At 44.7% G+C, this 27,532-nt stretch overlaps 1 protein-coding gene across 2 annotated transcripts; it reads left to right on the top strand.

Annotated features, from left to right (window-relative positions):
- Positions 1–3,632: 3,632 nt before the first annotated feature.
- Positions 3,633–26,977, top strand: SEPHS1 (selenophosphate synthetase 1). 2 transcript variants are annotated; one of them, XM_045533619.1, is made up of 9 exons: positions 3,633–3,925; positions 6,578–6,845; positions 11,529–11,632; positions 13,623–13,730; positions 14,725–14,879; positions 17,476–17,566; positions 19,753–19,852; positions 22,466–22,678; positions 25,030–26,977. In XM_045533619.1, the coding sequence occupies exons 2-9, from the start codon at positions 6,653–6,655 to the stop codon at positions 25,242–25,244; spliced, it is 1,179 nt and encodes a 392-aa protein (XP_045389575.1). In that variant the 5' UTR covers positions 3,633–3,925; positions 6,578–6,652; the 3' UTR covers positions 25,245–26,977. The 2 variants fall into 2 exon arrangements, with proteins under 2 accessions (XP_045389575.1, XP_045389585.1); XM_045533629.1 differs by lacking the exon at positions 3,633–3,925 and having other exon boundaries at positions 5,044–6,845.
- Positions 26,978–27,532: the final 555 nt, after the last annotated feature.

The following is a 27,532-nucleotide window of genomic DNA, read 5'->3' as shown; positions in this document are numbered from 1 at the left end:
AGGATTTTTGAGCTGTCCAAAAAGCCCAGCTGCCACTGAAGATCACACATTCATAACGGCAGGATCTCCAAGCTCTTTTTCTCCAGCCCCGTGATGACAGGACACAGAAGAAGGTGGGTAGAGAGACCTAAGGCTGGGCATTTGGGGGTGAACATGGTCAAAGAAGGGGGCAGAGCGGGAGTGAGGCTGCAGGGCTAACCTCGGGGTCCAGGCTGGAAGGAAGATAATGGGACCCCTTTGGGAGACTAGTGGCCACCATGAGATTGGAGCACAGGTGTCAGGGTTTAAAGAAAGGAGAGGACTGCTGGATGCCAGATGGGAGACAGGGTGTTGGCATTTCGATTTCCAGGGTTGAGAAGGTTCACAGCACTGCCACAAGCATGGGTGGCGGAAGTCAGTGAACGTAGGCTCATTAGATTTGTGACTCCATTGCCTACCAGTGCTAGTCCTGAGAATGAATGCCCCCCACCTACAATGACAGATCAGGGGCCACTTGTGAATGGGCGTGAGTCAAAGAATGGAAGAGAGTAACAACCCTGGTGACAGATGGTGGCAATGCTGGACAGCACAAGCTTGGACGAGAAAGGCAGGTGATGGGAAGGTAATGTCACCAAAGCTGCTTTGGGGCGAGCAGAATGTGGGGTGCAGAAGAATGGGCAGGCTTTCATCCCTCTGGGTTTCAGAGGAAGCAGAATTCTCAGGGCAGTGTCCCTGCACAGCATCGGGATCACCCAGGGACCCTGAGAAAAGTGGACTCTGGCATCCCTCCCCACCACACACACCTCAGATCTGCGGGGTTCCCTTCCTGGGGCTCCCATAACAAAGGACTACAAACTGGGTGGTTTGAAACCACAGGACTGCATTCTCTCACAGTCCCAGAGGCTGGAAGTTGGGAATCAAGGTGTCACTAGGGAAGAATCCCTCCCTGCCTCTCTCAGCTTCTGCTGTGTGCTGGCAACCCACGGTGTGCCTTGGCTTGTGGCCTCATCACCCCAGCCTCTCTCGCGGTCTTCACACGGCTGCCTTCCCCACGTGTCTGCCCTGTGTTGCTGTCTCCAATTCTCCCTTTTCTTATAAGGATGTGAACCATTGGATTCAGGGTGCACTCTGATCTAGTATGACTTCATCTTACTTTGATTAAATCTGCAAAGACTTTATTTCCAAATGAGGCCACATTCACAGGTACCAGTGGTAAGGACTTCAAAACATCTTTTGCGGGAGGACACACTTCAACCCATTACACCTGCTAGATGTAACCTTGCCAGTAGGGCTGGTAAATGAATATTTTTAACAAGCCCCAGCCAGGTAATGCAAACCAGAACCATTGCTCAGATGGAGAGAGCAGCACCTGAGAGCCCGGGACTGCGGTGGGGTGGGGGTGGGGAGGGAGGGTGATTCCCCAGAATGGGGTTCTGTTGTGCCCGTGGGGGAGGACTTGGAGAGGGCTGTCCGAAGGGAGCAAGAGAGAGCAAAGCAATACCCAAGGGAGAAAGAAGCTTGAGTCTGGGGCAAAGGAAGGCAGGGGTGAGATGATCTTGAACTGGTGCCAAGGTTGTAGTCTGGCTCCAGATGAATCGAGGCATGTGTGGCTGACAGCCCTGCTTCAGACAACAGTTTCAGAGCTGGTAAGAGCTCCAACCCCGGTGGCGGGTGGGGGAGGAAGAGCTTGGTTCTGAGGATGCTTTCACCTCCCGCCTCCCGCAGACTTTGCAGGGATCAGCCTCTGGCCGGCCTCACCACTCGATTGATTTCCAAGTTCTGCAGAGCTCTGTCCAAGGTCTCTTTCACTTTTTTCCGGAGCTCTCCCTCCGAGTTAATCTCACCTCTTTCAGAGGCTTCAAACACCATTTACATACAGATGGAGCCCAGATTCGCATCTCAAACCCCAAGTCTCATCCCACCTCAAGCTCCAGATCAGTTTCCCAATGACCTTCGGTCTGGAATGTCCGACAGACCAGAAATTTAACATTTCCAAAGCTGAACTCACCCCAAAACTTGTTTGCCTCCCAGTAGTTGCTCTATCAGTTAGTAGCATCACGACTCACCCAGTCCCCCCAAAGTAGAAACCTAGGGATCATCTTATGCTTCTTCTTCTCCTTGATAACACTAAATTACATCCTTGTGGTTTTCAGGTCCTTGTCCTTGGTGGCGTTCCCCCAGCTTTCAGTTCAAGTACATCTCCAGGCTTGACTAGTACAATAACCTCTTGACTAGAAATGTGGCCGTTTTCCCTTCTGAAGAGGGCATCCTCTAACATCATCACCAGAGCTAAATTTGTAAAAGACAAATCTGACAAACCCTGCTGGTTATGGCATAAATGCCAAACTCCTCAGTGTGACATACAAACCTTCACATAGGGCCCCTACTCACCTCTGCTATATCACCTTTCCTCTACCCCACAAAATCTTTTTTCTAGTTGTAATTTTTTTTTCGCTTAAAAAAGACCCCCCTCCTCCCAAATTCCCATGACCCAAAATGTAAAATCTATTTTAAAAGGGGGAGGAGGAGGAGGGGAATAAAGAGATCTGCATCCTCCTTCCCTGATTTCTGTCCCAGAGGACTTTGTGTGTCCTTCATGGGGATTCCAAGGCAAATCCAGGTTGTCAAGCAGAGTCACGCCGTTCTTACAAAAGCCTAACCCATCACATTAAAGAACCCAGGCTACCATGTTCTTTCCAAACTCATTGTAGAGTATGGAGAAAGGACACAAAGACAGAGGGAGCCTGCATCCACCTGGTCTTCCAGGTGGCATCCCATCACGTCTGCATGCACACCTAGATTAAAACTCCGGGGAAGTGGCAAGCACAAGTTTTAAGAACGAAAAGGGCATCTGCGCAGCGTGCAGACGGTAACCCAAAACATTTCTGTCCCCAAGCACATCTGTAAAATGCTGACCCACCGCCTCGAAAAGTTTGGCCGGCATCCCTCCACGCTGCGCAGTTTTAAGGGAAGCCCTAAAATGTCTCGTCTTAAAGCATTTGCTTTATTTTCATCAGCGATGTATTAGAAACCCAAAAACCTTCAAAGCAGTTATTTCACCAGCCTAAGCTCCCCCATTTCGACGTCAATTCAAACATATATGATCGGGGCGCCACGTTTGCTGGGACGTGTGAGGGAAGGACAGTATAACGGGGGAGCCTTAAGCTTTCTGCCAAGACTTCCTACTAAGCACCCTGAGTGTTCAAGAAACTTTGCAGGGCATGTCCACATGTCCCCGGGGCTCCGGAGCCGAGCCAAACAATGGGAGGGACAGCGGACGGGAGTCACTGTGCACCGAACGCGCCGTTTGTTTTCGAGTCTCTGCCTGGGCAGAGGCCGCGTTCCTGGGCTCCTCTGCAAACTGTTTCAGGGCCATTGTCTTGGGGGCCGCTCGGACAGCGGTGCCCGGGGAGCGCGGCGCGGCCCGGCCAGGTGGCGGGAGCCGCTCCCGGCCCTTCCAGAGGGCCGCGGAGAAGGAGGTGGCCCCGGCGCCAAGTGCTGCTGCCAATGCAACTTGCAACTTTTGAAATCAATCCTTTTTGCATCATGCAACGGATGCCACCGCTCCTCGGGCTCGCAACCCCCCACCCCTCCCCCGAGACCAATCATTGCCGCGCTCGGGCCTGCACAGCGCCCCCGCCCCCTTCCCGGGCCGCACGCAGCCACCGAGCCGCCCCGGCCGCGGCCCGCCGCCTCTTAAAGGGAGGCGGCCGGCCCTAAAGCACCCTCGGCGCCCAGCCGGCGGGAGCGCGGCCGCCCGGTTGGCGCAGGGCCGCGCCGACCCAGGCGAGCCCCCACGGCGCCCCGGCCTGGGCCCGGGCCCGCCGCCGCCGCCGGAGCCGCATTTTTATTCAGGCGACGCTTAAGGGCGCCCGGCGCGCCCGGTGCATTGTGGGAGCGGCCGCGGCCCGCTCTCGGGAGGAGGCGGAGGGCGCAAAGCGAGCCGGTAAGCGGCGGGCCTGGCGAGGGGGGGCGAGACACCAGGCTTAAAGGGGAACATGGGTCCGCAGGCCCGCGGCGGCCGTTGCAAATCCCCCTCCGGGCCGCCCGGGACCGCCGGGGAGCGGTGCACGGCGGCCCCGCCAGCGCTGCCTGGAGAGGGGCAGAGCCGGGCTTGGTGGGGCCGCTTTAAAAAAGAAGCGCCGCCCGCGCCGCCGCCGCCGCGCGGGGCCGGGGAAGGAGGGAGGGAGGGCGGGGAGGAGTGGAGGGGAGGGCGGCGGCGGCTACGCAGGGGTTAATTTTTTCGCCCGCCGACATTTTTGCGCGGCGGTGGCGGCGGCCCGCGCGCGCGGCGTGGGGAGCCGGCCCGGTGTCCGGGGCGCGGCGCGCGGCGCCTCCGGGCCCTCCCCGCCCCCCGCGGGCCCCGCCGGCCCGGGGAGCCCCGGCCGGGCCGCTGGGCCGCGCGCGCCTCCCGCCGCCCCCGCCGTCGGGCGCCCGGCGCGGGATGGCCCGGCTGGGGGCTCCGCACCGCCTCCGCCCGCCCGCCGGCCCGCGGAGCCTCTAAAGGCGGCAGCCCGAGACTTAAGGTGTCCCCGAGTGCCGTCCTCCGCGCTCGGGCCGCCTCCGCCGCGGGCTTCATGGAGAGCGCCGGGCCCTGCGCCCACGCCGCGGGGGCCGCCCCTTTGTGCACTTGCGGGGCTCGGGGTGCGGGGGTAGGTAGGTCAGGGGGGCCAGGGTCGCGCCTGTCTCCGCCCCGCTGGCCGGGCTCCCCGGCTTCTCGGGCTCCGCGCCCCGCGCTCGTTTGAACAAATGGAAATGTGTCTGGGCTGGAAAGGGTTAAACGTTAGCTTTAAATATTCATGTCATTGTTTTAAAGGTGTAAACATGTGGCTTCTGGGTCGGTGTAGACGGTGTCTTATTTTGCACCTTTAGCTCCCACCCCCTTTGTTTAATTACTCCAAATTTCCCCAAGCACCCCCTCCCCCCTCCCAGCCCCTCCAGAAATGTAAGAATTTGTTCTTTCTTAAGGTCGAGATGTGATTCTGTGGTTCGCGTCCCTCGTTCCATTTGGAATTTTAAAACTCTCGAGCGCTTTCTTGATTGAAGGTGTTTCAAACTTTTTTTCCCTCAAAACTCTGGGAAAGTTAGTCCCCCAAATTCTCCTCCCCACTTTTTGAGGCTGGGGAGAGGGATATAGGGCTTGGAGGTAGGAAAATAACTGGATACCTCGTGAGTTGGATTTTTTTTTTTCCTGGTAGTGGTGAGGCGGTGTTAAATGCAAGGCATTTTGTGAGAGAAGGACTTTGTTGTTTTTGTTCCAAGGCCTTCCTAGTCTAAGTGGTGTGTTCAGACTTTTTGCTAGCTCTAAGATGGCTTCAGAAGTCCCATCTCTGTAACTTCCTTTGCTCGCCTGCTCTTTTGGGGCAGGTTGGTTTCTGGGAATCGTGTTGGAAGGTTTACTCCTGTAGAGTTGTAGGTTTCCCACTGAAATTCCTGCTCAACTGTTCATCCCAAACATGTTTTTGTGTAACGAGGACAGTCTGGATGACTGCCCATACTCAGGCTTTGTGAGATTTATTTTAAATGAGTGATATGCTTCCCAGGGGATGGAAAACTCTATAAATGGGAATTATGTTCTTAATCATAAATTTTATGGGGAAAACTGACCCTAAAACTTGGGGTGTCTGTAATTCTATGCCCAATAAAGCATCAGTCTGGAGGTTTGTAAACCCTAGGAGCACATGTTGGTTTTTTGTGTGAGCCCCAAAGGCTAAAAAACTTAGAAGGTCTTAGTCCAGAAACTTATGGTGGTACCCAGTACTATAAATGCTAGTGATTTAGTATGGTTAAATTTATTGTATTACTTCTGCAATGAAATGGTAATGAGCAGTAGCATGTTTTGTCAGTGATGTGTGTACTGGTTTGTTGGGCGGGATGTTTGCTTTCTAGGAAATAGCATTGCATTAAAACACCAGAGAACTTTCCAAGCGTTCTCTTGAAGAACACAAACCTTGCTGTGCTAAACAGCCATTTCAGTTTTTAAGTCGTGCCCTTGAGCAAGGCCTCCTATTGGGTTTGGATTGTTTTGTATAGTCCTGGCTCAGAGGGAAAACGTGTTTTTCTAAGATGAGGATTTAGCATCAAAAGGAATTTCGTCCAGTGCCTTTGAATGATTGTCCTTTTCCACTAAGTTTCTATATTAGGCGGTTCATTGTGCTGTGTGAGATACCAAAAGATATCAAAAGGTTTTCCAGAAAAGTCACCTTAGCGAGAACCTCTACTTTCTAAACCATAGTGCTCCCAGGTTGACAGACGAAGGGACCAGCAGTGCAGTTGTAATACCGCACCCTAGAAGAACCTTTGGGACTTACTGTTCGACCTGCTGTCCTGTCCTGTCCTTCCTTCTTCGGAGGAAACTTTCCTTGCTGGCCCTCTTGCCACAATTATAACCACACTCCAGGTGTCAGGTCTTCTTCCATAGCTGACTGTGGTGGTGTAGTCCCTTTATGAAATGATTTGTTCTGGCATGTGTATCACTGTGATGAGAGGATCAGTAGCCCTGAATCACATTTACTTTTCCCTATCATGTGTTCACCCAATTCTTGACAGTACCATGGGAATCCTTTGAATGGTGTCTTTGTGTTTTGGCAATACCTAGGTGGATCTGTCAAGAAGTCAACCAACCAGGAGAGGGAGGGGAGGGGCTGAGCTGTGAGGAGTGGGCCCAAGAACCATGTCTACGCGGGAGTCCTTTAACCCGGAGAGTTATGAGTTGGACAAGAGCTTCCGGCTAACCAGATTCACCGAGCTGAAGGGCACAGGCTGCAAGGTGCCCCAAGATGTCCTGCAGAAATTGCTGGAACCCTTGCAAGAGAACCACTTCCAAGAAGATGAGCAGTTTCTGGGAGCCGTTATGCCAAGGCTTGGTATGTATACAGTTGTTTCCTTGATAGTCTGCAACCCATCAGTGAGTAAAAAACCAGACTTCTCTACTTACCTCCTCCTATGTTGCCTTTTTTTTTCTTTCTTCAATTTTTGTAGGGATTCAAAGAGCAATCTAATGATAACTATTTTATGTTGTTCTAACTTATTTGGGGGAAGTACTTGAAAAGCATCAAGATATGCACTATAATGATTTTTAAACTATGGAGTATGCAATTGAGATAATTATATTACAGTAAAAGCATGTTTTAATTAAGTCAAATTTTCTGCTTAGCTGAAGATTAAGCAGAAACTCCTTTATGCCCTTTTCCTGAAGTGACCCCCAAAATGCTTACATTTGCTTCATTGCTCTAAGAAAGGCGGTACTTTAAGCATCCTCTACAGTACTTGGAGAACAGTGATTGTCGAGGAGGGAATTGGGGGTCCTCTGCAGTGTGCATTCATTGAAAATTTCGGGGTGGAGGGGAGTGGGGGACAGGACTGTCCCAGACACAGAAGGGGCAGAGACGACCAGATGAATTTGTGCTTGACGCCAGGATGTCATCAGGGATCCAGGGCAGTGTTTTTTTTCCGTACCAAATTCCTGAAAAAAATTTCTTTTTTCTCCGAACAGAGAGCTTGGAAAGAAATTCTAGGTGCTTGGGATATTGTTTATTAGTGTTTATTGTGTGGTTTATTAAGTACCTGATGCACGACTGTGATCACTTTGCCCGTGCGTGTTTGACATGTATTCTGGGAGTTTGGGTATTCTGTAGCGACCTTGTGACTTGATCAACTTTCTTAATATAAGATTTTCATTTCATTTTTGCCCATTATTTTGTTATAAAGTCCTGTCTTACCACATTGGTTCTGAGCCCAGGGTGTAGATAAAAGCAGAGTTGCCTTGGTTGGGAAGGAGGAAAACTTACAGCCCAGGCTCTAGTGGCCTGTAGGACTCAAGGAGTTCAGTTTGAAAACTGTCCCTCTTGTCCCGCTGATGTGTAAGCTGTGGGTACATAACGGTGAGTGAGTTGGATTCCATGTCAGCTTACTTGTCAAGAAATGAGAATGTACTGGGGAAGCTCTTAGGTAGCTGTCAAGAAAGATAATTGTTTAATGGTCAAAAACAAATGAAATAGAAACCTTATGGATGAAGTAATAATTCCTATTTATAACTGCCCCAACACTGTCACTTACTAGTCACTAATGTTGTTTAATTCTCCTGAGTCTCAGTTTCCGAATCTATGAAATGGGATAATGATGCTGTTAGACACTGTGGGTACCAGAAGTTTTCTGTGTATGTGTACAGTGTGTATTTGTACCTACATGCATAACACATATGTGTTTATGTATGCGTTCACATGTATATGTTTTTTGTGTATATACATATATGTATGTTTATGGTTTTAATTTTTTTCTAACTGAATGTCAATATTTCCTGGATTCTGAGATGGTTATAATTGAAGGGTGAACCAAAACAGCTTTTAAAATGTGTACTTGTCTGCTGGATGTATCCCAGCTGAAGAAATGTTAAATCTGTTGCCTGGTACTTAAGAGCTGTCACGTACTGATTGCCGCTGGTGATGGTGGTGGTAGTATGATGACTTGAGTTATTTCTCTCGATGGAAGGTGTCATTCTTGCTAAAAATGTTCTAGAATTCCCCATAACTTTTTTTTTTTTTGGAGACAGAGTCTTGCTCTGTTGCCCTGGCTAGAGTGCTGCAGTGTCAGCTAGCTCACAGCAACCTCACACTCCTGGGCTTAAACAATCCTTCTGCCTCAGCCTCCCCAGTAGCTGGGACTACAGGCATGCGCCACCATGCCCGGCTAATTTTTTCTATATATTTTTAGTTGTCCAGGTATTTCTTTCTATTTTTTCAGTAGAGACGGGAGTCTCACTCTTGCTCAGGCTGGTCTCGAACTCCTGACCTCAAGTGATCCTCTTGCCTCGGCCTCCCAGAGTGCTAGGATTACAGGCGTGAGTCACCACGCCCAGCCTAGAATTCCCCCTTACTTCTTGATAATTAAACCTAAAGTGGCGTTTAAGTCTTCCCTGACTCTGGCATTTTCCTGCCGTCCTGCTTGCCCTCTACCTGGTCTGTCCCTCTCTTTCAGTTTGAACTCCTAGTTTTTCAAGGTCTATAACCCATCTCAGGCTCACCCCTTCTCTCTCCGTTCCTTGAAATTTAGTAGGTGATTTCTAAACTGATCACTATATACCAGTGCTGTCCAAAAGTAATACGAGGCAAGCCACATGTGTAATTTAAATTTTTGCTAGTAGTCACATTTCACTATTTTCCAAAGTAAATCTTATTAGACACAAAATAGCCAGCTGTTGGAGTTATCAATTTAGGGAGAATCCATTAAGTTAAAAGTGCGATTCTTACCCTATTGCCACATAAGTGCTAAAGAGCATTGTTACATAAATTTCTGAGAGGCTGCGCACATAGCTGCTGTTCACGTGAATTATCATACGTGTTCTTGTCTGCCACATGAAAACTGATCACTAGTAAAGTGTAGTCCTGTTGTCTCAGATTTGTGAGACTTGCTATTCTGAAATTAAATTCTGTATTCCCTAGCTGAGTCTTCCATCGGAGTTTCTGTTTTGCCATCTAGTTTACTGAAAAATCAGCCTGACTTCACAATCTGTGGCTTTTTATTAAACTTGATTTTATTTTTGCATCAGGAAAGATAAGGTACCTGCATGGCCCAGCCTCTGTTAGGTCTTGTCGCTATCATGATACTGATATGGGGGTTCCCAATAGTTTTCTTTATGCAAAATGTGAAAGGTCATTTTAATGTGGTTCAGGTATAATTAAGTCTTCTTGTGTTTGGAATTCCAAATTTGTGGGGTAGAGTCCAATACGTGACTTGCTTCCTTTTGTACTTCTTCCTTATTTTTTCTTGCCTGTGGCTGTTGGACTGAAAAGTGCAAATACAGCCAGCCCTTCATATCCAATGAGTCCTCATCCATGGATTCAGCCAACCACGGACTGAAAACGTTCAGGGAAAAGAATGAATGATTGTGTCTATGCTGAACACATATAGACATTTTTTCCTTGTCATTTTGCCCTAAATAATACAATATAACAACTATTTACATAGCTTTTACGTTGTATTCGGTATTATAAGTAATCTAGAGATGATTTAAAGTACACAGGAGGGTGTGCATAGGTTATATGCAAATACTAGACTTTTTTATATCCAGGACTTCAGCATCTGGATTTGAGCATCTGTGGGGGGTCTTGGAACCAGTCCCCTGCGGATACTGAGGAGCAACTGTAGTTTATGAAAGGGCAGAGGCTGTCCTTCTGAAGGGGGTGCAGGGAAGCACTCTGTATTCAGCTCACCTGGTGGGAATGCCAGTCTGAACTTGTAAAATGTCAGCATTACAGGTGATTTTTAAAGAAATGCAGCCTACAGTAGCTAGTCTTGACTACTTCAAAGCTGATTTCAGGAAAGAGGAATTTCTTTCTAATTAGTCCGTCAGTTGTCCATACTGTCTTTCTGACTATTTAGAAATAACTTTTATTTCTAAATTTCTCCCAGGTTTGTTTAGCAGTTTTCTTTCTAATGGACAGAAGTTAAACTTAAGGCCAGTCCCTGTTCCTATTATAAGTTAGTACAGGTGGCATTTATAAGTTTTTTTTACTAAGGGAATAACATGAAATTTGAAGATTTTCTCTTAAAAAAGGCTTTTGGGAACCTGTAAAACAAATGGATTACATAGAAGCCAGAGTGGTTATATACATGCATAATTGGAAATGAGGAAATCGCTGAGCTGGCTTTGTCCTTTCCTTTTTTGTCATTTTTATTTTTGATTAATATGTAAAAGTAATAGCATTTTCTATATGTAAAATATTTTACAGATTTTCTGTTGGGAAAATAGGATAACATATAAAGATGTACTCAAAGTAACTACAGATAAAATAACCCAAGTTCCGTTTGTACTGTTCTTTAAAGAAAGTCTGTATGGTGCCAGGTACATGATACAGTACTACAGTAAAATAATACAAGAAAAAATAATACAGCAAAAAGGAAAATTTTTTATTCAAGGCATCATTAAGATTTAAAAATTGTGCCAGGCCAGGCGCAGTGGCTCACACCTGTAATCCTAGCACTCTGGGAGGCCGAGGCGGGTGGATCACTCGAGGTCAGGAGTTCGAGACCAGCCTGAGCAAGAGCGAAGACCCCGTCTCTACCAAAAATAGAAAGAAATTATCTGGCCAATTAAAATATATATAGAAAAAAAAAAATTAGCCGGGCATGGTGGCACATGCCTGTAGTCCCAGCTACTCGGGAGGCTGAGGCAGTAGGATCGCTTAAGCCCAGGAGTTTGAGGTTGCTGTGAGCTAGGCTGACGCCACGGCACTCACTCTAGCCAGGGCAACAAAGCGACACTCTGTCTCAAAAAAATAAAAAAATAAAAAAAAATAAAAATAAAAATTGTGCCATATTGAAATTAAGTCTTGATGACTACCATTTTTATTCCTATTTTCTGTCTTAAGCTAGTTATGTTTCATGTTTATTTCAGTTACGCTTCTTGATAGGAAGCACATGGCTTGGTTGGCAGCGTGCAGTTTCCATACGTATCTTGTGCAGGGCTCTTCCTGCTCAGGCGCTGGGGCTGTAATGTGCAATGGCTTTCCCGTTTCATGTGTGGGTGCTGATCACTTCCATCTCCGCAGGGATTGGAATGGATACTTGCGTCATTCCTCTGAGGCACGGTGGTCTTTCCTTGGTTCAAACCACGGATTATATTTATCCTATTGTAGACGACCCCTACATGATGGTAAGTTTGACCTAATGTGTTTCTATAATTAGAGCTGCTTACGCGTTCGGTTTTTGGTTATAGCTGGGGTTTTGTGTCTATGTGGGTGGATTTTTGGTTTTGTTTCTGTAACATCCAGATTACACCAACCCCGCCCTGCCTCCCCCGCTGGGGCTGTCTGACCTCTCCCCTGCTCACACTTGTCACAATGCATAAAGCAGCTACAGTGGGAGCAGGGAAGTCCCTCTGCTGCTGTGGCTGAGCCTGCATCTGTGTGTGAGAACACCTGTTGTTGAGTGTCTGCGGACAACATTTTTGTCGTTTTCTTCCTTTTTCCCTGTGCCTTTCTTCCTTTGACACTCTTGTATTTTAGGATGGAGATGTGGCTATACTTTGTAACAGGACTGATCCTAAATGTTTTCTTCCAGAAATATAGCAGCTTAGCATCTTATCACAGTTAGACTTCTTGAACATTTTCTCTGATATCCGGTTACTTCCCCGCTACCCAGCCACATACACCCACCCACCATGGTGTTACACGCTGCTGTGTGTAACGTGTCTCTGAGCCCTGAACTGAAGTTCCCGGCCGCTGATCATGCACCGTGCAGGTGTGTTTCCCAGTTGTTCGTTGCATGATTGTAGCCAGCCGCTCTTTGATCCACCCAACCTTTAATCCCACTTTTCTGCCAGCCAAGAGGAGCCAGTGAAGAGATTGGGAATATTCCATTTGCTATAAAATGCCAGATGCGACGTAGCCAAATGACGCTCATGTCTCAAGTGCCAGTGACAAGGAACAGTTTATGGGAAACCTGTATTCCCTCTGCGTATCCATCTGTTCTCTCCTCTAGAGTAGTGCTCTGGAGACTGGGCCGGGAGGCCACACCCTTGTCCCACCTGACCAGGTGGCATAGATGGCTAGAACCAGAAATGATCCCTTTTGCAGCATCTCCTACAGTGAGAGTGCCCAGAGCAGAAGGGGCAGTAAGTCACTGTCATGCTAACTGGTTACTGGCATCTCTAAGTTGCAGACCCCCTGTTAGCCTCAGTGATTGGCTTGGTGATGTTGAAAGTGCATCTGCACAAGGTTATTGAGCAGCATTGCTGATCTATTAGGAAATCATAAGAAAGCACAAAACAAGCCAATAAACAGCCATCAGGAATAATACTATGGAGTTTGATTGTCCTTATGTCAGAAGAATTGTCATTTTCTCTTTATTGTCTATAAAAAATAATGATTTAGACAATGGCAACTTACACTTTAAAAATCTCCAATGGCAAAAAAAAATCATCATCATCATATTTCTATTGAGTTGTATTTTAAAGCTCCTAATAAAATGGTACAGTTTACTGGAAACTGCTTCTCTTTTTTTTTTTTAAAAACAATATGACTTCAGCCCTGGATGTTTGTTCTTTTATTTATTTATTTATTTTGTTTTGTTTCTCAAACAAGACGATTTTCCTGTTTATCCTACAGCCTTGAACAGAAGCTATAAGAGTTTCTCAATCCAAGCCAAGCGCACAAAAACCATTTCCTTCTCTGTAACCACTAAGATCAACATTTTTTAGGATCTGCCTGGGATAAGTGGCTGTTTCTAAGTTTGCTTTAGGACAGTTGTATTCCGACGTTTTCACTGCACACCCCTCCCCTAAGCCATCGATTCTAACCTCCTCCTGTCATTACCCATCTGCCACACACGCACCCTCCCCTGTCTAAATAAACCACAGACTCCTCCCAATATTTAGAATGGGAAAGAACTTGTAAATTCTCTGTTCTGCACAAGAAAGAAGACATGGTAACAGAAATAACTGGGAAAAAAGTGAATGGCCTAGTGGTTCTGTGATTAAACAAACGTAGTCTGTAAGTCGTGGAAACTGAGGACCATGTCCCGGTAGATGCTCTTGCTGGAAAGTCCCCAGGCTCTCCTTGGAGGTCATTCCGTGGGCTCACGCTTTGTGTCTACAGATGGAAAGTCCCCAGTTGTCCTTTCTCACATTTCCCCTCTCTTCCCAGGGCAGGATAGCATGTGCCAATGTCCTCAGTGACCTCTACGCCATGGGGGTCACAGAATGTGACAATATGCTGATGCTCCTTGGAGTCAGTAATAAAATGACCGACAGGGTAAGTAGGAGACGCCCAGCTGCTCACTGGTCTGTGCTGTTGTGGTCGCATCGCTGGATTTGGTTAGACTTCATTTCCCATCTGGAAAGTGAGGCGCCCCGGCCATATGGCTTCCAGTATTCCTTCCGGCTCTCCACTTTTTGGCAGTTATCAGTAAATTAAAATGAGAGAGTCTGGCCTGTTCATCTTTTCATTTCTACCACCTGCTCCTTTTCTTCTGGGTAGACTGAAACCAAGACATTTCTATGTATTTGTTTTTAAAAAGTTCTGGCCATAGTAATAGTGCCTCAGTGCCAGGCCTGGGGATCAGGCACCGCCCTATGAATCCGGGACAGGTGGCACTTAGGGCCAGGCACCTTGTCTGTTGGTGGCTGGGGGTGTCACTGGTGTAGACAGGGATGGGGTTGGGCCATGACATGTCATGTGCTCGGGCCTCTGTGTCCTTGAACCAGAGGTGAATTTTCATGTAGGTGATTTTTGACAGGTACTTGTTTTTGTCCAAAAAGATGAGTTTTCAGTAGGCCCTTTTCTGCCCTAGAATGTGTGCTATGGTCATCGCTTGTGCACTGTGGCCTCAGCGAGGGCTTTGCAGGTGTGCGTTGTTTGTAGCCCTCAGCTGATCTTCGCACTCCTTGGCAGGATGGAACCCTCGAGGGCAGGGGTACATGTGCGTAGTGAGCTGGTCTTGGAATCCTTAAGCAACATCAGAGAGCTGACTTCTAATGGTTGTCACACTTAGGGCCAGTCCTGTGGACTGTGTCACATATGGTGTTGTCAGGCGTGGTTCACATTGTTACCTAGAACATCTTCCAGCATTGATAAAGTGGTTACGATGTAAAATACTCCCTAGCTTTTGTTACATTCTGCCCTGTGTAAACTTTCAGGACTTCCTTTAGGATTTTGCAATCCTTTTTATAGCAATAAATGTAGAACACTCTTTCTGGGTTTTGAATAGAACTTTTTGACTTTTCATTTGTGTCCTTTTAAATCCTAGGAAAGGGATAAAGTGATGCCCCTGATTATACAGGGTTTTAAAGACGCAGCAGAGGAAGCAGGAACCTCTGTAACAGGAGGCCAAACAGTATTGAACCCCTGGATTGTTCTGGGAGGAGTTGCTACAACTGTCTGCCAGCCAAATGAATTTATCATGTAAGTTGATTTTTTATATAACATACAATTCAGCATTTAAAAATATGCAAGTTATTGATTTTTAGTATTCACAAGGTTGTACAATCACCACTCTCCAATTCTGAAACATTTCCATCACCCCAAAAAGAAACCCTATGTCCATTAGCTTCATTCACTTACATAATATTTTCAAGGTTCATCTATACCGTCGCATAAGCCAGTACTGCATTCTCTTTTGTGGCTGAATCATCCATTGTATGATCCACATTTTGTTTATCCTTTCATCAGTTGATGGACCTTTGGGTTGTTTCCACTTTGCTGTGAACATTCAGGTGCAAATTTTTCGTGTGGATGTAAGTTCCAGTTCTCTTGGGTCTGTACCTAAGAATGGACCGGGTCGTTTGGTAACTGTGTCTAATTTGAGGAACCGTTAGACTGGTTTCCAAAGCGACTGCGCCATTTCACATTCCCAGGAGCAGTGTATGAGAATTCCTGTTTCCCTACCTCCCCTCCCAGGCTTATTTTTAGTCTGTCCGTCTGACTCGCACTGTCCTAGTGGGTGTGAAGTGGTATCTCGTGGGTTTCAATCTGCATTTTGCATCTGCCTGATGACCAGTGATGTTGAGCATCTTTTCATGTGCTTATTTCCCATTTGTGTATCTTCTTTGGAGAAGTTTCTCTCTTTCTTAACCAGCATCATCAGTTTCCATATTTGATGTTTTGTTAAGAAAAGCTACCCTGTTCTATTTGCTAAAGGAGGTGGTAACTCCAATTATTTATTTTATTTTTTGAATAGATACTAATAAGGTGCTCTGCTCACGTGGTTCAGAATTCACAAAGTATAAAAAGGCCCTCACCTGGGCCTGAGCCTCCCAGTTTCTCTCCCACAGGCAGCCTCTTTACCAGTCCCTGTATATTTTTAACCAACCTACTACTGACATTTAGAATATTTTCAATTATTTTGACATTACAAATAATACTCCAATGAGTTACCTTATGCTTAGATCATTTTTTTGCACGTGTGAATCTGTAGGTAAGATTGTTTTCAATAGAATTGCTAGGTTAAATGGTATGTGTGCTTCTAGTTTTGCTACCAGTTTATGTTCCATCGGCAATGAATGAGAGTGGGGATGAATGAGAGTGTTGGTTTCCCCACATCCTAACCAGCACAGTGTGTTAACAGACTTCTGAGTCTGCACCGATCTGTTGGGTGGTTTTAACCTCATTCTTGTAAGATTGAGCATGTTTTTCATATATTCTTATCTTTTGCCCATTTTTTAATTGATGGGAGCCCCTCTTAGGGTCAATATCTGACAGCTTTCCTGTTGGGGATCTTGCATTTTACTTAATCAAGGTTTTGTTTTCACAGTGTATGTTTCGTCATTAATTCTCAAGCTTTCCACTTAGATGGGACAAAAGGCCCTGAATTCCATCTGTCTCACAATCCAGCTTCCTGGTAGAAAAAGAACTTAATGGTAGCAAAAAATTGGAGGAGGAAAAAAAGGATAAAACCAGTTTTAATGAATTTTTTGCCAGTGTCATGTATGTTTACTTTGTAAAAGATGAATGAACCTGTATACATGATTATATTTTGTCTAATATTGCTCATAAACTTAAAAATAAGCAGTTTTATCACACCTGCCTTATTGATATGAATTCATAGATTGCATACAACTGTTAAAATGTAAGAACATAGCTTCATGGCTGAGTCTGAATTGAAAGACATTCGTGTCTTCAAGTCTAGTTTTTGGAAAACGGGTTTCTTGTATAGCATCACAAAATTATATTTTTTCAAAGCTGAGAGTGGATTCAAATAGTATAGGTTGAGCTGGGGAGCAAGGTGTTGGTTTGGAAGTCTGTGCCCTGGCTTTTGTTTTCCCTGACTTTGGTGAGTATTTGAGGAGTCCCGCGTCAGGCTGTAACAGCTACGTGGACAACTCCTCAAGCTGGGAAAGGGAGAACTGGCAGACCTGTGTCTTGGCAGTGAGGATACGAACATGGTAGATATGTGGAGGATCAGTCATTGTCTTTTTAGGGTTGCCTTTGTCCTATTGCTGTCTGTCACAGAGACTAGGTGGGAGTCTGGGTGCCAAGTAGGAAACCCCTTGAGGTCAGTCTGAGTTTGAGAACCTGGGTTCAGAATCACCAAGACATCAGACCCACAAATTCCAGCCAAATCCCCTAACCTGGGAAGTCCCACCTGAATCTTTCATATAAATGATTATAAACAAAGCATTCTTTGCTGCAGAAGTCTTGTTGCCTGGAATCACTTTGGAACTCTGTGGGTCTGCACTAGAAATTACACACACGCTCATAGACACCTGCAAGGGCAATGTGGGCCCAATGAAAGCTTTGACGGCTGCATGATTGGCGTCTTTGTACCCTTTTTCTTTAATCTAGTAGGTAATTTTGGCTCATGTGTTTAATGTTTTATTCCAGCAATAGCCTTAGTATCAAGTTGCAAGGCACAGTCTAGTACATGCTGGTAATTGGCCTAAATTTAAGTAAATGCAAAACCAAATATGTTTTGTACAGAATTTTCCTTCTCCTGTTATAATAATCATGAATTTATCTCCTGGTTGTTTTGATTAGAATGTGCCCTTTTTCTTTCTGTTAGGCCTGATAACGCAGTGCCAGGGGACGTGCTGGTGTTGACGAAACCCCTGGGGACACAAGTGGCTGTCGCTGTGCACCAGTGGCTGGATATTGTGAGTAAACCACTGTGCATGTGATGGGCTGGAGGGTGCATGAATTTTCAGGTAAATTAAGTACAAGTTTCGTGTAGCGAATGCTTGATCACAGTCGGTAGGCCACAGCTTGGGGCTTCATGGATTTTCTATAAAGAATTTGGGAGGCTTTTTCTGTTTATTTAGTGCCAGATAGCTTTGTCTTTCACATCGTAAACATGACTAAAAAATAAGTGTAGTGGTTTGGATATAAATAAGGCCCGGGTTGTTGACAGTTTAAATTGTTTTATTCATGGGGTTTGGGGTAGTTTTTCTTTGGTAGTTTTGTCTTTTTAAACTGATTAGTAACTCAGAACAGTTTAATAAATAATTCTCTTATGGAGAATGAATGTAGAATATGAGGATATTTCTCCTGAGCCATTTTTCCACTGAGCTGTAATCCTACTTAAGATTGACTTGTTTTCATTGCCATAACAACTCAAAAATTAATAAGATTGTGGTATATTCTCATATCATGGTGCTTTCAATTTCTACAACTATCATCTGAAACTACTAGTCCTGAGAAACAGTTGAAAAAGAATAATCAATAGTTGTATGTCTTTTATCAACCAGGTCTATCTTAGCTTGATATAGCAGAGAAATTCTCGAAGGTTGTCGCATTCTTTCGCTTTTTTTCCCTCCTCACCTGGTGATGTCAAGTAGGGTGGAAGGTCAGGTCCTTACCAAGGATAAGCCACAGAGGTGCTTCCCAGCAAGATTGCCCAGGCCCTCGTGACCTGGCAAGGGAGCTGGGAGCAGGCGTGGCAGGGCTGTTGGAGAACGGGGGCTTGGGGTTCCCTCTGTTCTCCCCACTCCTAGGTTGGCACCACCTTTGCTGTCTTTCAACCAGCATTTCTTAAAATGCTCAGGATTGAATAAAGCAAGTTCCAAAGACTGTGTAATAGCACAGTGTACTTGCTATAAGGATCAGAAACAACCAAGAGATGTATCGCTTAGGCATCTGTTAAGAGAGTACTATCTTTTAAAAGGCAGGGGAATGAGTGCAAAATTCAGAATAACTGTTACTCCTCAGGAAGCAACGGGGCAATGGGATGAGGGTAGACAAGTTACTGCTCACGTCTAGTTACTGCACTAGGTGGTAGGTAATTGGATTTTCATAATAGTATTAAAAAATAAACAAGTGAATGCACGCATGAGGGCCATTAACGGGCTGTGAGGTTAGTGTGCCGTGACCCCAGCATCATGATGCTAGATGCTTTGAAAATGAGATGGAGGAAAAAAGAGAATGGCTTTTTTTTTTTTTTTTTTGAGACAGAGTCTCACTTTGTCGCCCAGGCTAGAGTGAGTGCCATGGCGTCAGCCTAGCTCACAGCAACCTCAAACTCCTGGGCTCAAGCGATCCTACTGCCTCAGCCTCCCGAGTAGCTGGGACTACAGGCATGCGCCACCATGCCCAGCTAATTTTTTTTTTCTATATATGTTTTTAGTTGGCCAGATAATTTCTTTCTATTTTTAGTAGAGATGAGGTCTCACTCAAGCTGGTCTCGAACTCCTGACCTCAAGCGATCCACCCACTTCGGCCTCCCAGAGGGCTAGGATTACAGGCATGAGCCACCGCGCCCGGCATTACGAGAATGGCTTTTTTCGTCCTTTTTCTGACACCTATTTTGGTCACCAGAGGTTGTCCTCAGTGTGTTTGCAATTAAAGTTGTTTTCACTTTCATTGATCCATCGAGATAGCTTGACTTCAAAAGTCAGTTTAAGTCAGAAAAAATATAATTATAATTTGAAAAGTAAAAGCCAGCAGCTTAATAAGGGAGATGTGGAGGAGAAACAGAGGGCACGCAAGGCTGTTAATGCTGTGATTTACGTGCTGCCATGGAGGGACAGGCTGCAGCCCAGTGTACGCGGCGGCACAGCCGGACGTCCTGCCAGGTGTTACATACCCAGCAACCGTGATACTTGATCACAGAAATGTGAGATGAGAGCAGAAGAGACACTATACCGACAGGTCGAATGGATACTTAAAATACTAATCACAGAAAAACCAAAGAGTTAGAAAACTTAATTTTCTGTACAAAATTAGATAAAGCCCCCCCGAGGATGACTAAGAAAAATTCGTTGGTCTTTTTGTCCAGTGGCTAGAAGAAGTAAAGATTAATCGCATTTTTCCATCTTTTCTCCCTCACCTGTGTTCCTACTATTAGCCTGAAAAATGGAATAAAATTAAACTAGTGGTCACCCAAGAAGATGTGGAGTTGGCCTACCAGGAAGCGATGATGAACATGGCGAGACTCAACAGGACAGGTACGACGTCGGGTGGCGAGGGTTGGCAGACTTCCTCCAGCACTGAGATAGTAAATGTTTTAGGCTTTGTAGGTCACATGCAGTCTCAGTTTCATATTGACTCCCCTCCGCCCCCGAAACTCTTAGCTGGGGACACAGGCCATGGGCCAGATTTGGCCAGTGACTACAGACCATCTTCTGCTGGCACCTTTTTGGGTTCCATAGGTGGTGGGGCCCGACTTATGATGGAGCAACTTGTGATTTTTGACTTTACTGTGATGCAGAAGCATTACACATCCCATGGAAATTGTACCTTGAGTACCTGTGCAGCCATTCTGTTTGCATGTGTCAGCACAGTATTCAGTAGATTACACGAGATACTCAACACTCTGTTATAAAATAGGCTTTGTGTTCGATGATTTTGCCCAACTATAGACCAGTTGAAGTGTTCCGAGCACATGTAAGGCAGGATAGGCTAAACTGTGATGTTAGCTGCAGTAAATACATTTCAGCTTACAGTGGGTTTATGAGGACCTAACCCCATCATGAGCCGAGGAGCATCGGTATTAGGAATCTAAATACATGACGTGTCCTCAGCAGAAATGAGTGTTAAATGTGACTTGTACCAGAAAAAAGCTTGCCAAGGGAATCACCTGATGTAGTTTCAGCATCATATACTCACAGTTTGTATTGGCTTTCATATGTATGTAGAAAGCGCCAGTTACATTTTTATAATTTAGAAAGAAGCACTTCTTGTGGATCTTTTGAAGTCCTGATGTGACATGCCAGGCAGACTGTTTCTAGACATTTGTTGGGTTGCTCTATGTAAATGATTTGGAAGCAAACCAACATTTAGAATGGAAATTTAGAAAATTTATATTCCCGAAGCAATTTCCGGAACATGACCTTGAAAACCCAGAGGTGCCCGAACCCCATCTGCATTTCTGCTAAGGGATAACCACTGACTTTTGTGTTTTATTCTCTTGCATTTTAGAATATTTCTTATCACACAGGCTTATGTCTTTAAACAATAAATCAGTTTTGCTTTTTTTTTTTTTTTTTTTACTGGTTTCATCCACCATTTAATGTTCCTGAGATTCTTCCTTGTGTGTAGCTGTAGTTCAAACATGTCCACCACTGTGTATTTTCCACTGTGTAACCGACTTACCTGGTCCGCTGTGGGTGGTCTGGTCTCCAAAATATACAAGGAATTCTTAAGAACAATAAAACAAGAAAAATCCAATTAAAAAATGGTCCAAAGACCTTAACAGACACCTCACCAAAGAAGATATAAGAATGGCAAATAAACATATAAAAAGAAGCCCAGCATCATTTGTCATTAGGGAATTGCAGATTCAAGCACCAATGAGATGTCACTGCACATGGATCAGAATGGCAAAAATCTAAAACACTAACAACACCAAATGCTGGCAAGGATATGGAATGAAAGGAATTGTCATTCATCGCTGGTAGGAATGAAAAGTGGTACAGCCACTTTGGAAGACAGTTTGGCAGTTTCTTACAAAACTTAATATATTTACCATGTGATCCAGCAATTGTGCTCCTTGGTATTTACCCAAAGGAGCTGAAAACTTATATTCACACAAAAACTTGCACACAGATGTTCATAGCAGCATCACTCATAATTGCCAAAGCTTGGAAGCAGCCATTTGTTCAGTAGACAAATAGATAAACAAACTGGTGCATTCATATTATGGAATATCGAGCAGTAAAAAGCAATGAGCTATCAAGCCATGAGAAGACATGCAGGAACCTTCAATGCATATTGCTAAGTGGAAAGAAGCCAGTCTGAAAAGGCTGTGTGCAGTAGGGTTCCAACTACGTGACATTCTGGAAAAGGCAAAACTATGGAGACAGCAGAAAGATCAGTGGTTGCCGGGGGCCAGGGGGAGGGAGGGTGAATGGGCAGAGTACACCCGGGGCATTTTAGGGCAGGGAAACTGCTGCATGATCCTGTAATGTTAGATATATGTCATTACACATTTGTAAAACCCACAGAATGGACAGCAGGGTGAACCCTAATGTACACTGTGGACTCTGGGTAATGGTCATGCCTTAGCATTGGCTCGAAAGATGTCCTAGCTACACTAATGTTAATGTAGGGCACACTGGGGGCAGGGGTTACAAGCCAACTGCTTGTACTTTCTACTCAATTTCTCTCTAAACCCAAAACTACTCCAAAAAGTATACATTTTTTAAAATTAAAAAACAAAAAGATTAAACTTGCGGGCAATTAATCTAATTCCTCCCTAGCGAGAGTACCTTGATTTTAAGTCAGGCGTTCTTAAAAAGTCCTGTTCTTTGATTCTAGAACAGTCTTGTCAAGTTTACCTTCCATTGAGATTATAATTCCTCTGTATAGTTTTTATCATTAACTGGAAAATTACTATTGACTGAAGCTTCTGATGGTTTCCAGGTAGTTCAAGTTGAAATAAAAAAATCAGAATTTCACTCTGGTTTGGGTTGATTTTTTTTTTCAATATATTCCATTTTCACAATTCCTATTTGTCATCTCCCTGACAGATGAGGAGTTTTCAGACCAGTTGTGTGTGTGAGATTTTGGGTCGAGGAAAGGTACTTTTCCCCCAGAGTCACCCCTCTGTCCCCTCTCAGCTGCAGGACTCATGCACACGTTCAATGCCCACGCGGCCACTGACATCACAGGCTTTGGGATCCTGGGCCACGCGCAGAACCTGGCCAAGCAGCAGAGGAACGAGGTGTCGTTTGTGATTCACAACCTTCCCGTGCTGGCCAAGATGGCTGCGGTGAGCAAGGCCTGCGGGAACATGTTTGGCCTCATGCACGGGACCTGCCCGGAGACGTCAGGTACAAGCATGCTGGGTCCAGTCTGAGGACTAAACTAGTGAGGCTGACGGAAAGTTCCATGAGAAAGCAGCAGCCCAGTCCAAGCCTGGGACCCCACTTTGAAGGAGGCCAGTCCTGGTGCCTCCTGCCTCCTCCTGGGTGGGCTGCAGTCCCCATTGTCCTGGGTGTCATCGAGCAGTGTTACATCTAGTGACCTGTGCTCTCCTTTCTGATGTAGAAATACGGAGATGGGCATGGGAGAGGGAGAATATGGGGAAAATAAGTCATTACTCAATTTTCATTGGAAACTTAGCGTTTGAGATAAACTGTAATACATTGAACAGGCTGTATTTTTTCCCTTGAAAACAATGTCTAAAATTATTGTTTTATGAATGAAACAGTATATATTATGTCTTCAAAGTGCTATTTTTATTTTTGCTTTCTTTTCCTCTTCTCTCTTTACCTTGAATCCTGTTTCATCTTTTAAGGCTCCCTACTTTTTCCCCTTGATTTTAGTTTTTCTCATTCCTATTGCTTTTTCTCTAGAACTCAAGTTTTGTACCCTGGCAAAAGAGTGGATTCACCTGAGAATTTAAAAAATTCACAGGCCTAGACCCAGCCCCGGGGAAACCTGGTGTAGTCCGTCTGGGGGGGTCTGGGCCTCAGTAACCATAAATGCTGCCTGGATGATTCCGGTTAAGGGCCAGAGGTGGTGACCACACTGCTGGACCACAAAGCCCTGCTGACGTCAGCCCCAGATGGTGGGTGGCCTGGGGTGTCAGGACTCTGCTGGGCCTCTCACAGCCTTTACAGAGAGAAGACCCTTCAGATTCCCATTTAAAAACAAAAATTAAGGCCAGGCGCGGTGGCTCACGCCTGTAATCCTAGCACTCTGGGAGGCCGAGGCGGGTGGATTGCTCAAGGTCAGGAGTTCGAGACCAGCCTGAGCAAGACCCCGTCTCTACTAAAAAAATAGAAATAAATTATCTGGACAACTAAAAACATATATAGAAAAAATTAGCCGGGCATGGTGGTGCATGCCTGTAGTCCCAGCTACTCGGGAGGCTGAGGCAGGAGGATCGCTTAAGCCCAGGAGTTTGAGGTTGCTGTGAGCTAGGCTGATGCTTTTTTTTTGTTTGTTTGTTTGAGACAGAGTCTCACTTTGTTGCCCTGGCTAGAGTGAGTGCCGTGGGGCACTCACTCTAGCCAGGGCAACAAAGTGAGACTCTGTCTCAAAAAAAAAAAAAAAAAAAAAATTAAGCCCTAAGAGGACAGAGATTGTTTCCTGCTGGTTCAATATCTGACCAGAACAGTGTCTGCCCCCTAGTGGAAGTTAAATGGATGTTGAATGACTTAATGAATATTACCAGTTTGTTTCCTTTATAGATAGGAGAAGTTTTTACTTTTTTGTAGAGTAGAATATAAATTTTTTTTTCTGATTGTATTATTTCTACTTAGCAATAAGATGTTTCAGCCTGGCTACTACAAATAGCAACAGAAGTTTATTTAATTAAATTAATTAATTATTTTGAGGCAGAGTTTCTGTCACCGAAGCTGGAGTGCAGTGGTCTGATCATAGCTCACTGCAGCCTCAAACTCCTGGGCTTGAGTGCTCCTCCTGCCTCAGCCTCCCAAGTAGCTGGGACTATAGGTACACACTACTGTGCCTGGCTAATTTGTTTTTTTTTTTTTTTGTAGAGGTGGGATCTCACTGTGTTGTCCAGGCTGGTCTTGAACTCCTGGCTTCAGGCAATCCTAAGTGCTGGGGTTACAGGTGTGAGCCACCATGCCCAGGGACAAACGTCTTATTTTAATGTGTTTTATATTTTCTCTGTTTTGAAGATAATCCCAGAGTCAGGACTAGAATCTAGATATTTTGAGGCAAACACTCTTTGATGAGTCTTAAGTTTTAAAAAAACCCAACAACTACCAAAAAAAGGTTATTGGTAAGATGAAGGAATCCATGTAGACAGTCAAATTGAAAAGCAAAAGTTCTCTTTTGTTTGTCAATATTTCCTTCAGCCTTTTGTTTGTCAATATTTCCTTCAGCGTAGCATGGAAAAAAGAGCTACCATGTATCTTACTGAGGCCCAAACATCTTACTCCTACGCAGCGTTAAATGGTTCACGCATAGGTCATTTCACAGTTTAAAGTTTGTTGGTTTGTGAGTGTATGTGTGTTTTAATATAATAGGAGTTTACCAAGACATTGCCGAATTCCTTGGTAATTCAGCAGAACAGAGCAGGCTTCTTAGTTGAATGGAAGAGCAACTTGCAAATAGCAGCAAGTTGTTGATGGAACTTGGATCTGAGCAGAAGCTTTTTAGAAGAATAGAGGCATGACTAATGGCATTTCCTCTTTTCCTTTGCCAGGAGGCCTTCTGATCTGTTTACCACGAGAGCAAGCAGCTCGGTTCTGTGCAGAGATAAAGTCCCCCAAATACGGCGAAGGTCACCAAGCATGGATTATTGGGATTGTAGAGAAGGGCAACCGCACAGCCAGGATCATAGACAAACCCCGGATCATCGAAGTCGCACCACAAGTGGCCACTCAAAATGTGAATCCCACACCCGGGGCGACCTCTTAATCTAGACAGAAATAGCTGTTTGATTTTGTTTTTAAATAGATCTATTTCCTTTATCATCACTTCAATTAAAGACTATAAACAACAAAAATCTCATTGTGTCTACACATCTGGTGACCTTAGGTCGATTTGTGAGTGGATACAATTAATAAAATAAAATCCATTGCCTTTTTTTCCTGTTACATTAACTGAAGATGCACCTAATCTTGAGGCAGCTTCTGAGTTGAGAATTATATTGTTATCCAATACTGTTGATTCATTTTGAATCTTTAGACACTTATCTCTTGCCGCATAGGCTCTTTTTAAAGGTGCTTTCACATAGCACAGACATTACCAATAGTAGTGTCAAATAGCAGTTTGTGTCTTTTCATTTTATGTGTATTTATCATATAAGTCTGATCTTTTTTTTTAAGTGTCTTGAATGGTGTTCTGGAAAGACAGCATTGGTAAGTGGCACACGACGGTATCCCAGTAGTGAGAGGGTTGCATGATTCCTTTGAGTCTTTGATTTGTAAAGCCTGGTCTTGGCATTCAAGAGCATCTCGGACCCAGGACATTGTCCAGTAGTGCATTCAGTTCCACAAGGCAAGTGCTTCACTCTGCATGGAAAGCACTTCGAAGACAAAAAAGAAATCGGATTTCTTTTTTTTTTTGTAGCCTTCCTGATATTTACAGTAATACCATTAACTGTTTTCTTTGATAGCAAAAAAAAGGATACTTTTTGCAATGATACTATACTGTTCTACAGTGCAAGAAGCAATGGCCTTCCAAAAGGGGGGTCATGTATAGTACTCATTTACAATTCAATATATAATTACGCAAATAATTTTTAAATATAATCAATAATAAAGACTGTTCTGTGGATGGTAGTGTTTAATACATTTTATATTTTGTATAGTGATTTCAGGCCTTTTGTTTTCTTAAAATCAGCAGCTATTTAGCCTAATTCTTAGCATTATTTTGTCCTTTGCGCAGTATTTTTTTGTGCACGCTTTTTGTGATCTGTATTAAAAATCTGCATTGCCAACATTGCAGCTTGAACTTAAAACTTGTTATTCAAAATAAATATTTAATTTTTTTAATTGCTCTTGTATAATCAGATGCCCCTTTTAGTATTATTTTAGAAGCATTGGGAGGATTTTTGGCTAAAGTACAATTTATCGGGGAAAACTAGATTTTAGTTTTATAAAACTTTCAAGTCTTTCATGGGACCTATATTTTCTTGAATTAAATTTTGTAGTTCTAGAATAAATAGGCAACCTAAAAAGGTGTTATCTGTGTTACGTAAAACCAGAGGCTTTCTTATATTTTAACCTACTAAACAGTCATGAGGGATTCCTGTCACTAAGCACAAGGGCACCGAGTCCTCAAGTGTCTTGTCTTCGTAAGAGAAAACCACGTCTTTCAAGTTTCCGGATGCTTCCTGCTTGCAGGCACCAAAGCCGCGCGTGTAGACTGATCCACTTCTTGCCAAAGGAAACCACCGCTGGAAAGACGAAGCTCCCTGGAAGAGGCTTCAGCATGGATGCCCCTCCGCCCTCAGGAACCATTGAGCAGCCTTTATGCATGTGCAGCTGGACCTTGGGCCGCAAGCATGGTGTGCAGTACAGAAGAGGCTGCTGCAGAACTGAAACTAACTGGACATTTTATAGGAATTTATATGGATGTTGGTCCTCAAAAGCTACAAACTAGTGGTCTGCAAAATAAAATATGTTGGAAACCTCTGAGTAAGATAAGCATACTGTTGAGCTTTTTTTTCCCCCTCCCCCAAATAGTGATGACTCAATGTGAGCTGCTTTCAAGTGTGGAGTATGTCCCGAATGCTTGTGTTTTCTTTGGTGGCTGGCCTGTTGAGAGGAAATGAGCTAAGTGGAGTATGCACTTAAGGAAATCAGCTTCGTGAATATTTAGATTTATTAAGAGACAGTGTTGGGTACTTAAAGGTCCATATAATTCATGTGATCTTGGGAGGAAGAACTGTCTTTGGTGTTTTTAGAGAGTGGGCCAGACCCGTCTGCATTAGAATCACGTCTTTGCCAAAAGGACACTCCTGTGCCTGGTTCCCCAGATGTGAAATTTCAGGGCTGTGGGACTAGGGAATGCCTTTTAAATGAGGACATGATGGGGCTATGCCCCCTAAAATTGGAAAACCTGAGCTCAAAGGGAATATTGCAGAGGAAAGGGAGGGAAAGAGTGGATTTGCTTTTGCAGTATATTTTGTAGGAAATTTTCTTCTAAATCTTGACCATTCTGTTTATTTCCCATGTCTGACCCATAGCCCAGTGAGGGGG

The sequence above is a fragment of the Lemur catta genome, chromosome 1 (assembly GCF_020740605.2).
Source record: "Lemur catta isolate mLemCat1 chromosome 1, mLemCat1.pri, whole genome shotgun sequence".
NCBI classification, from domain to species: domain Eukaryota; kingdom Metazoa; phylum Chordata; class Mammalia; order Primates; family Lemuridae; genus Lemur; species Lemur catta.
The sequence above is the reverse complement of the archived record's forward strand: the minus strand, read 5'-3'. Positions and strand labels throughout refer to the sequence as shown.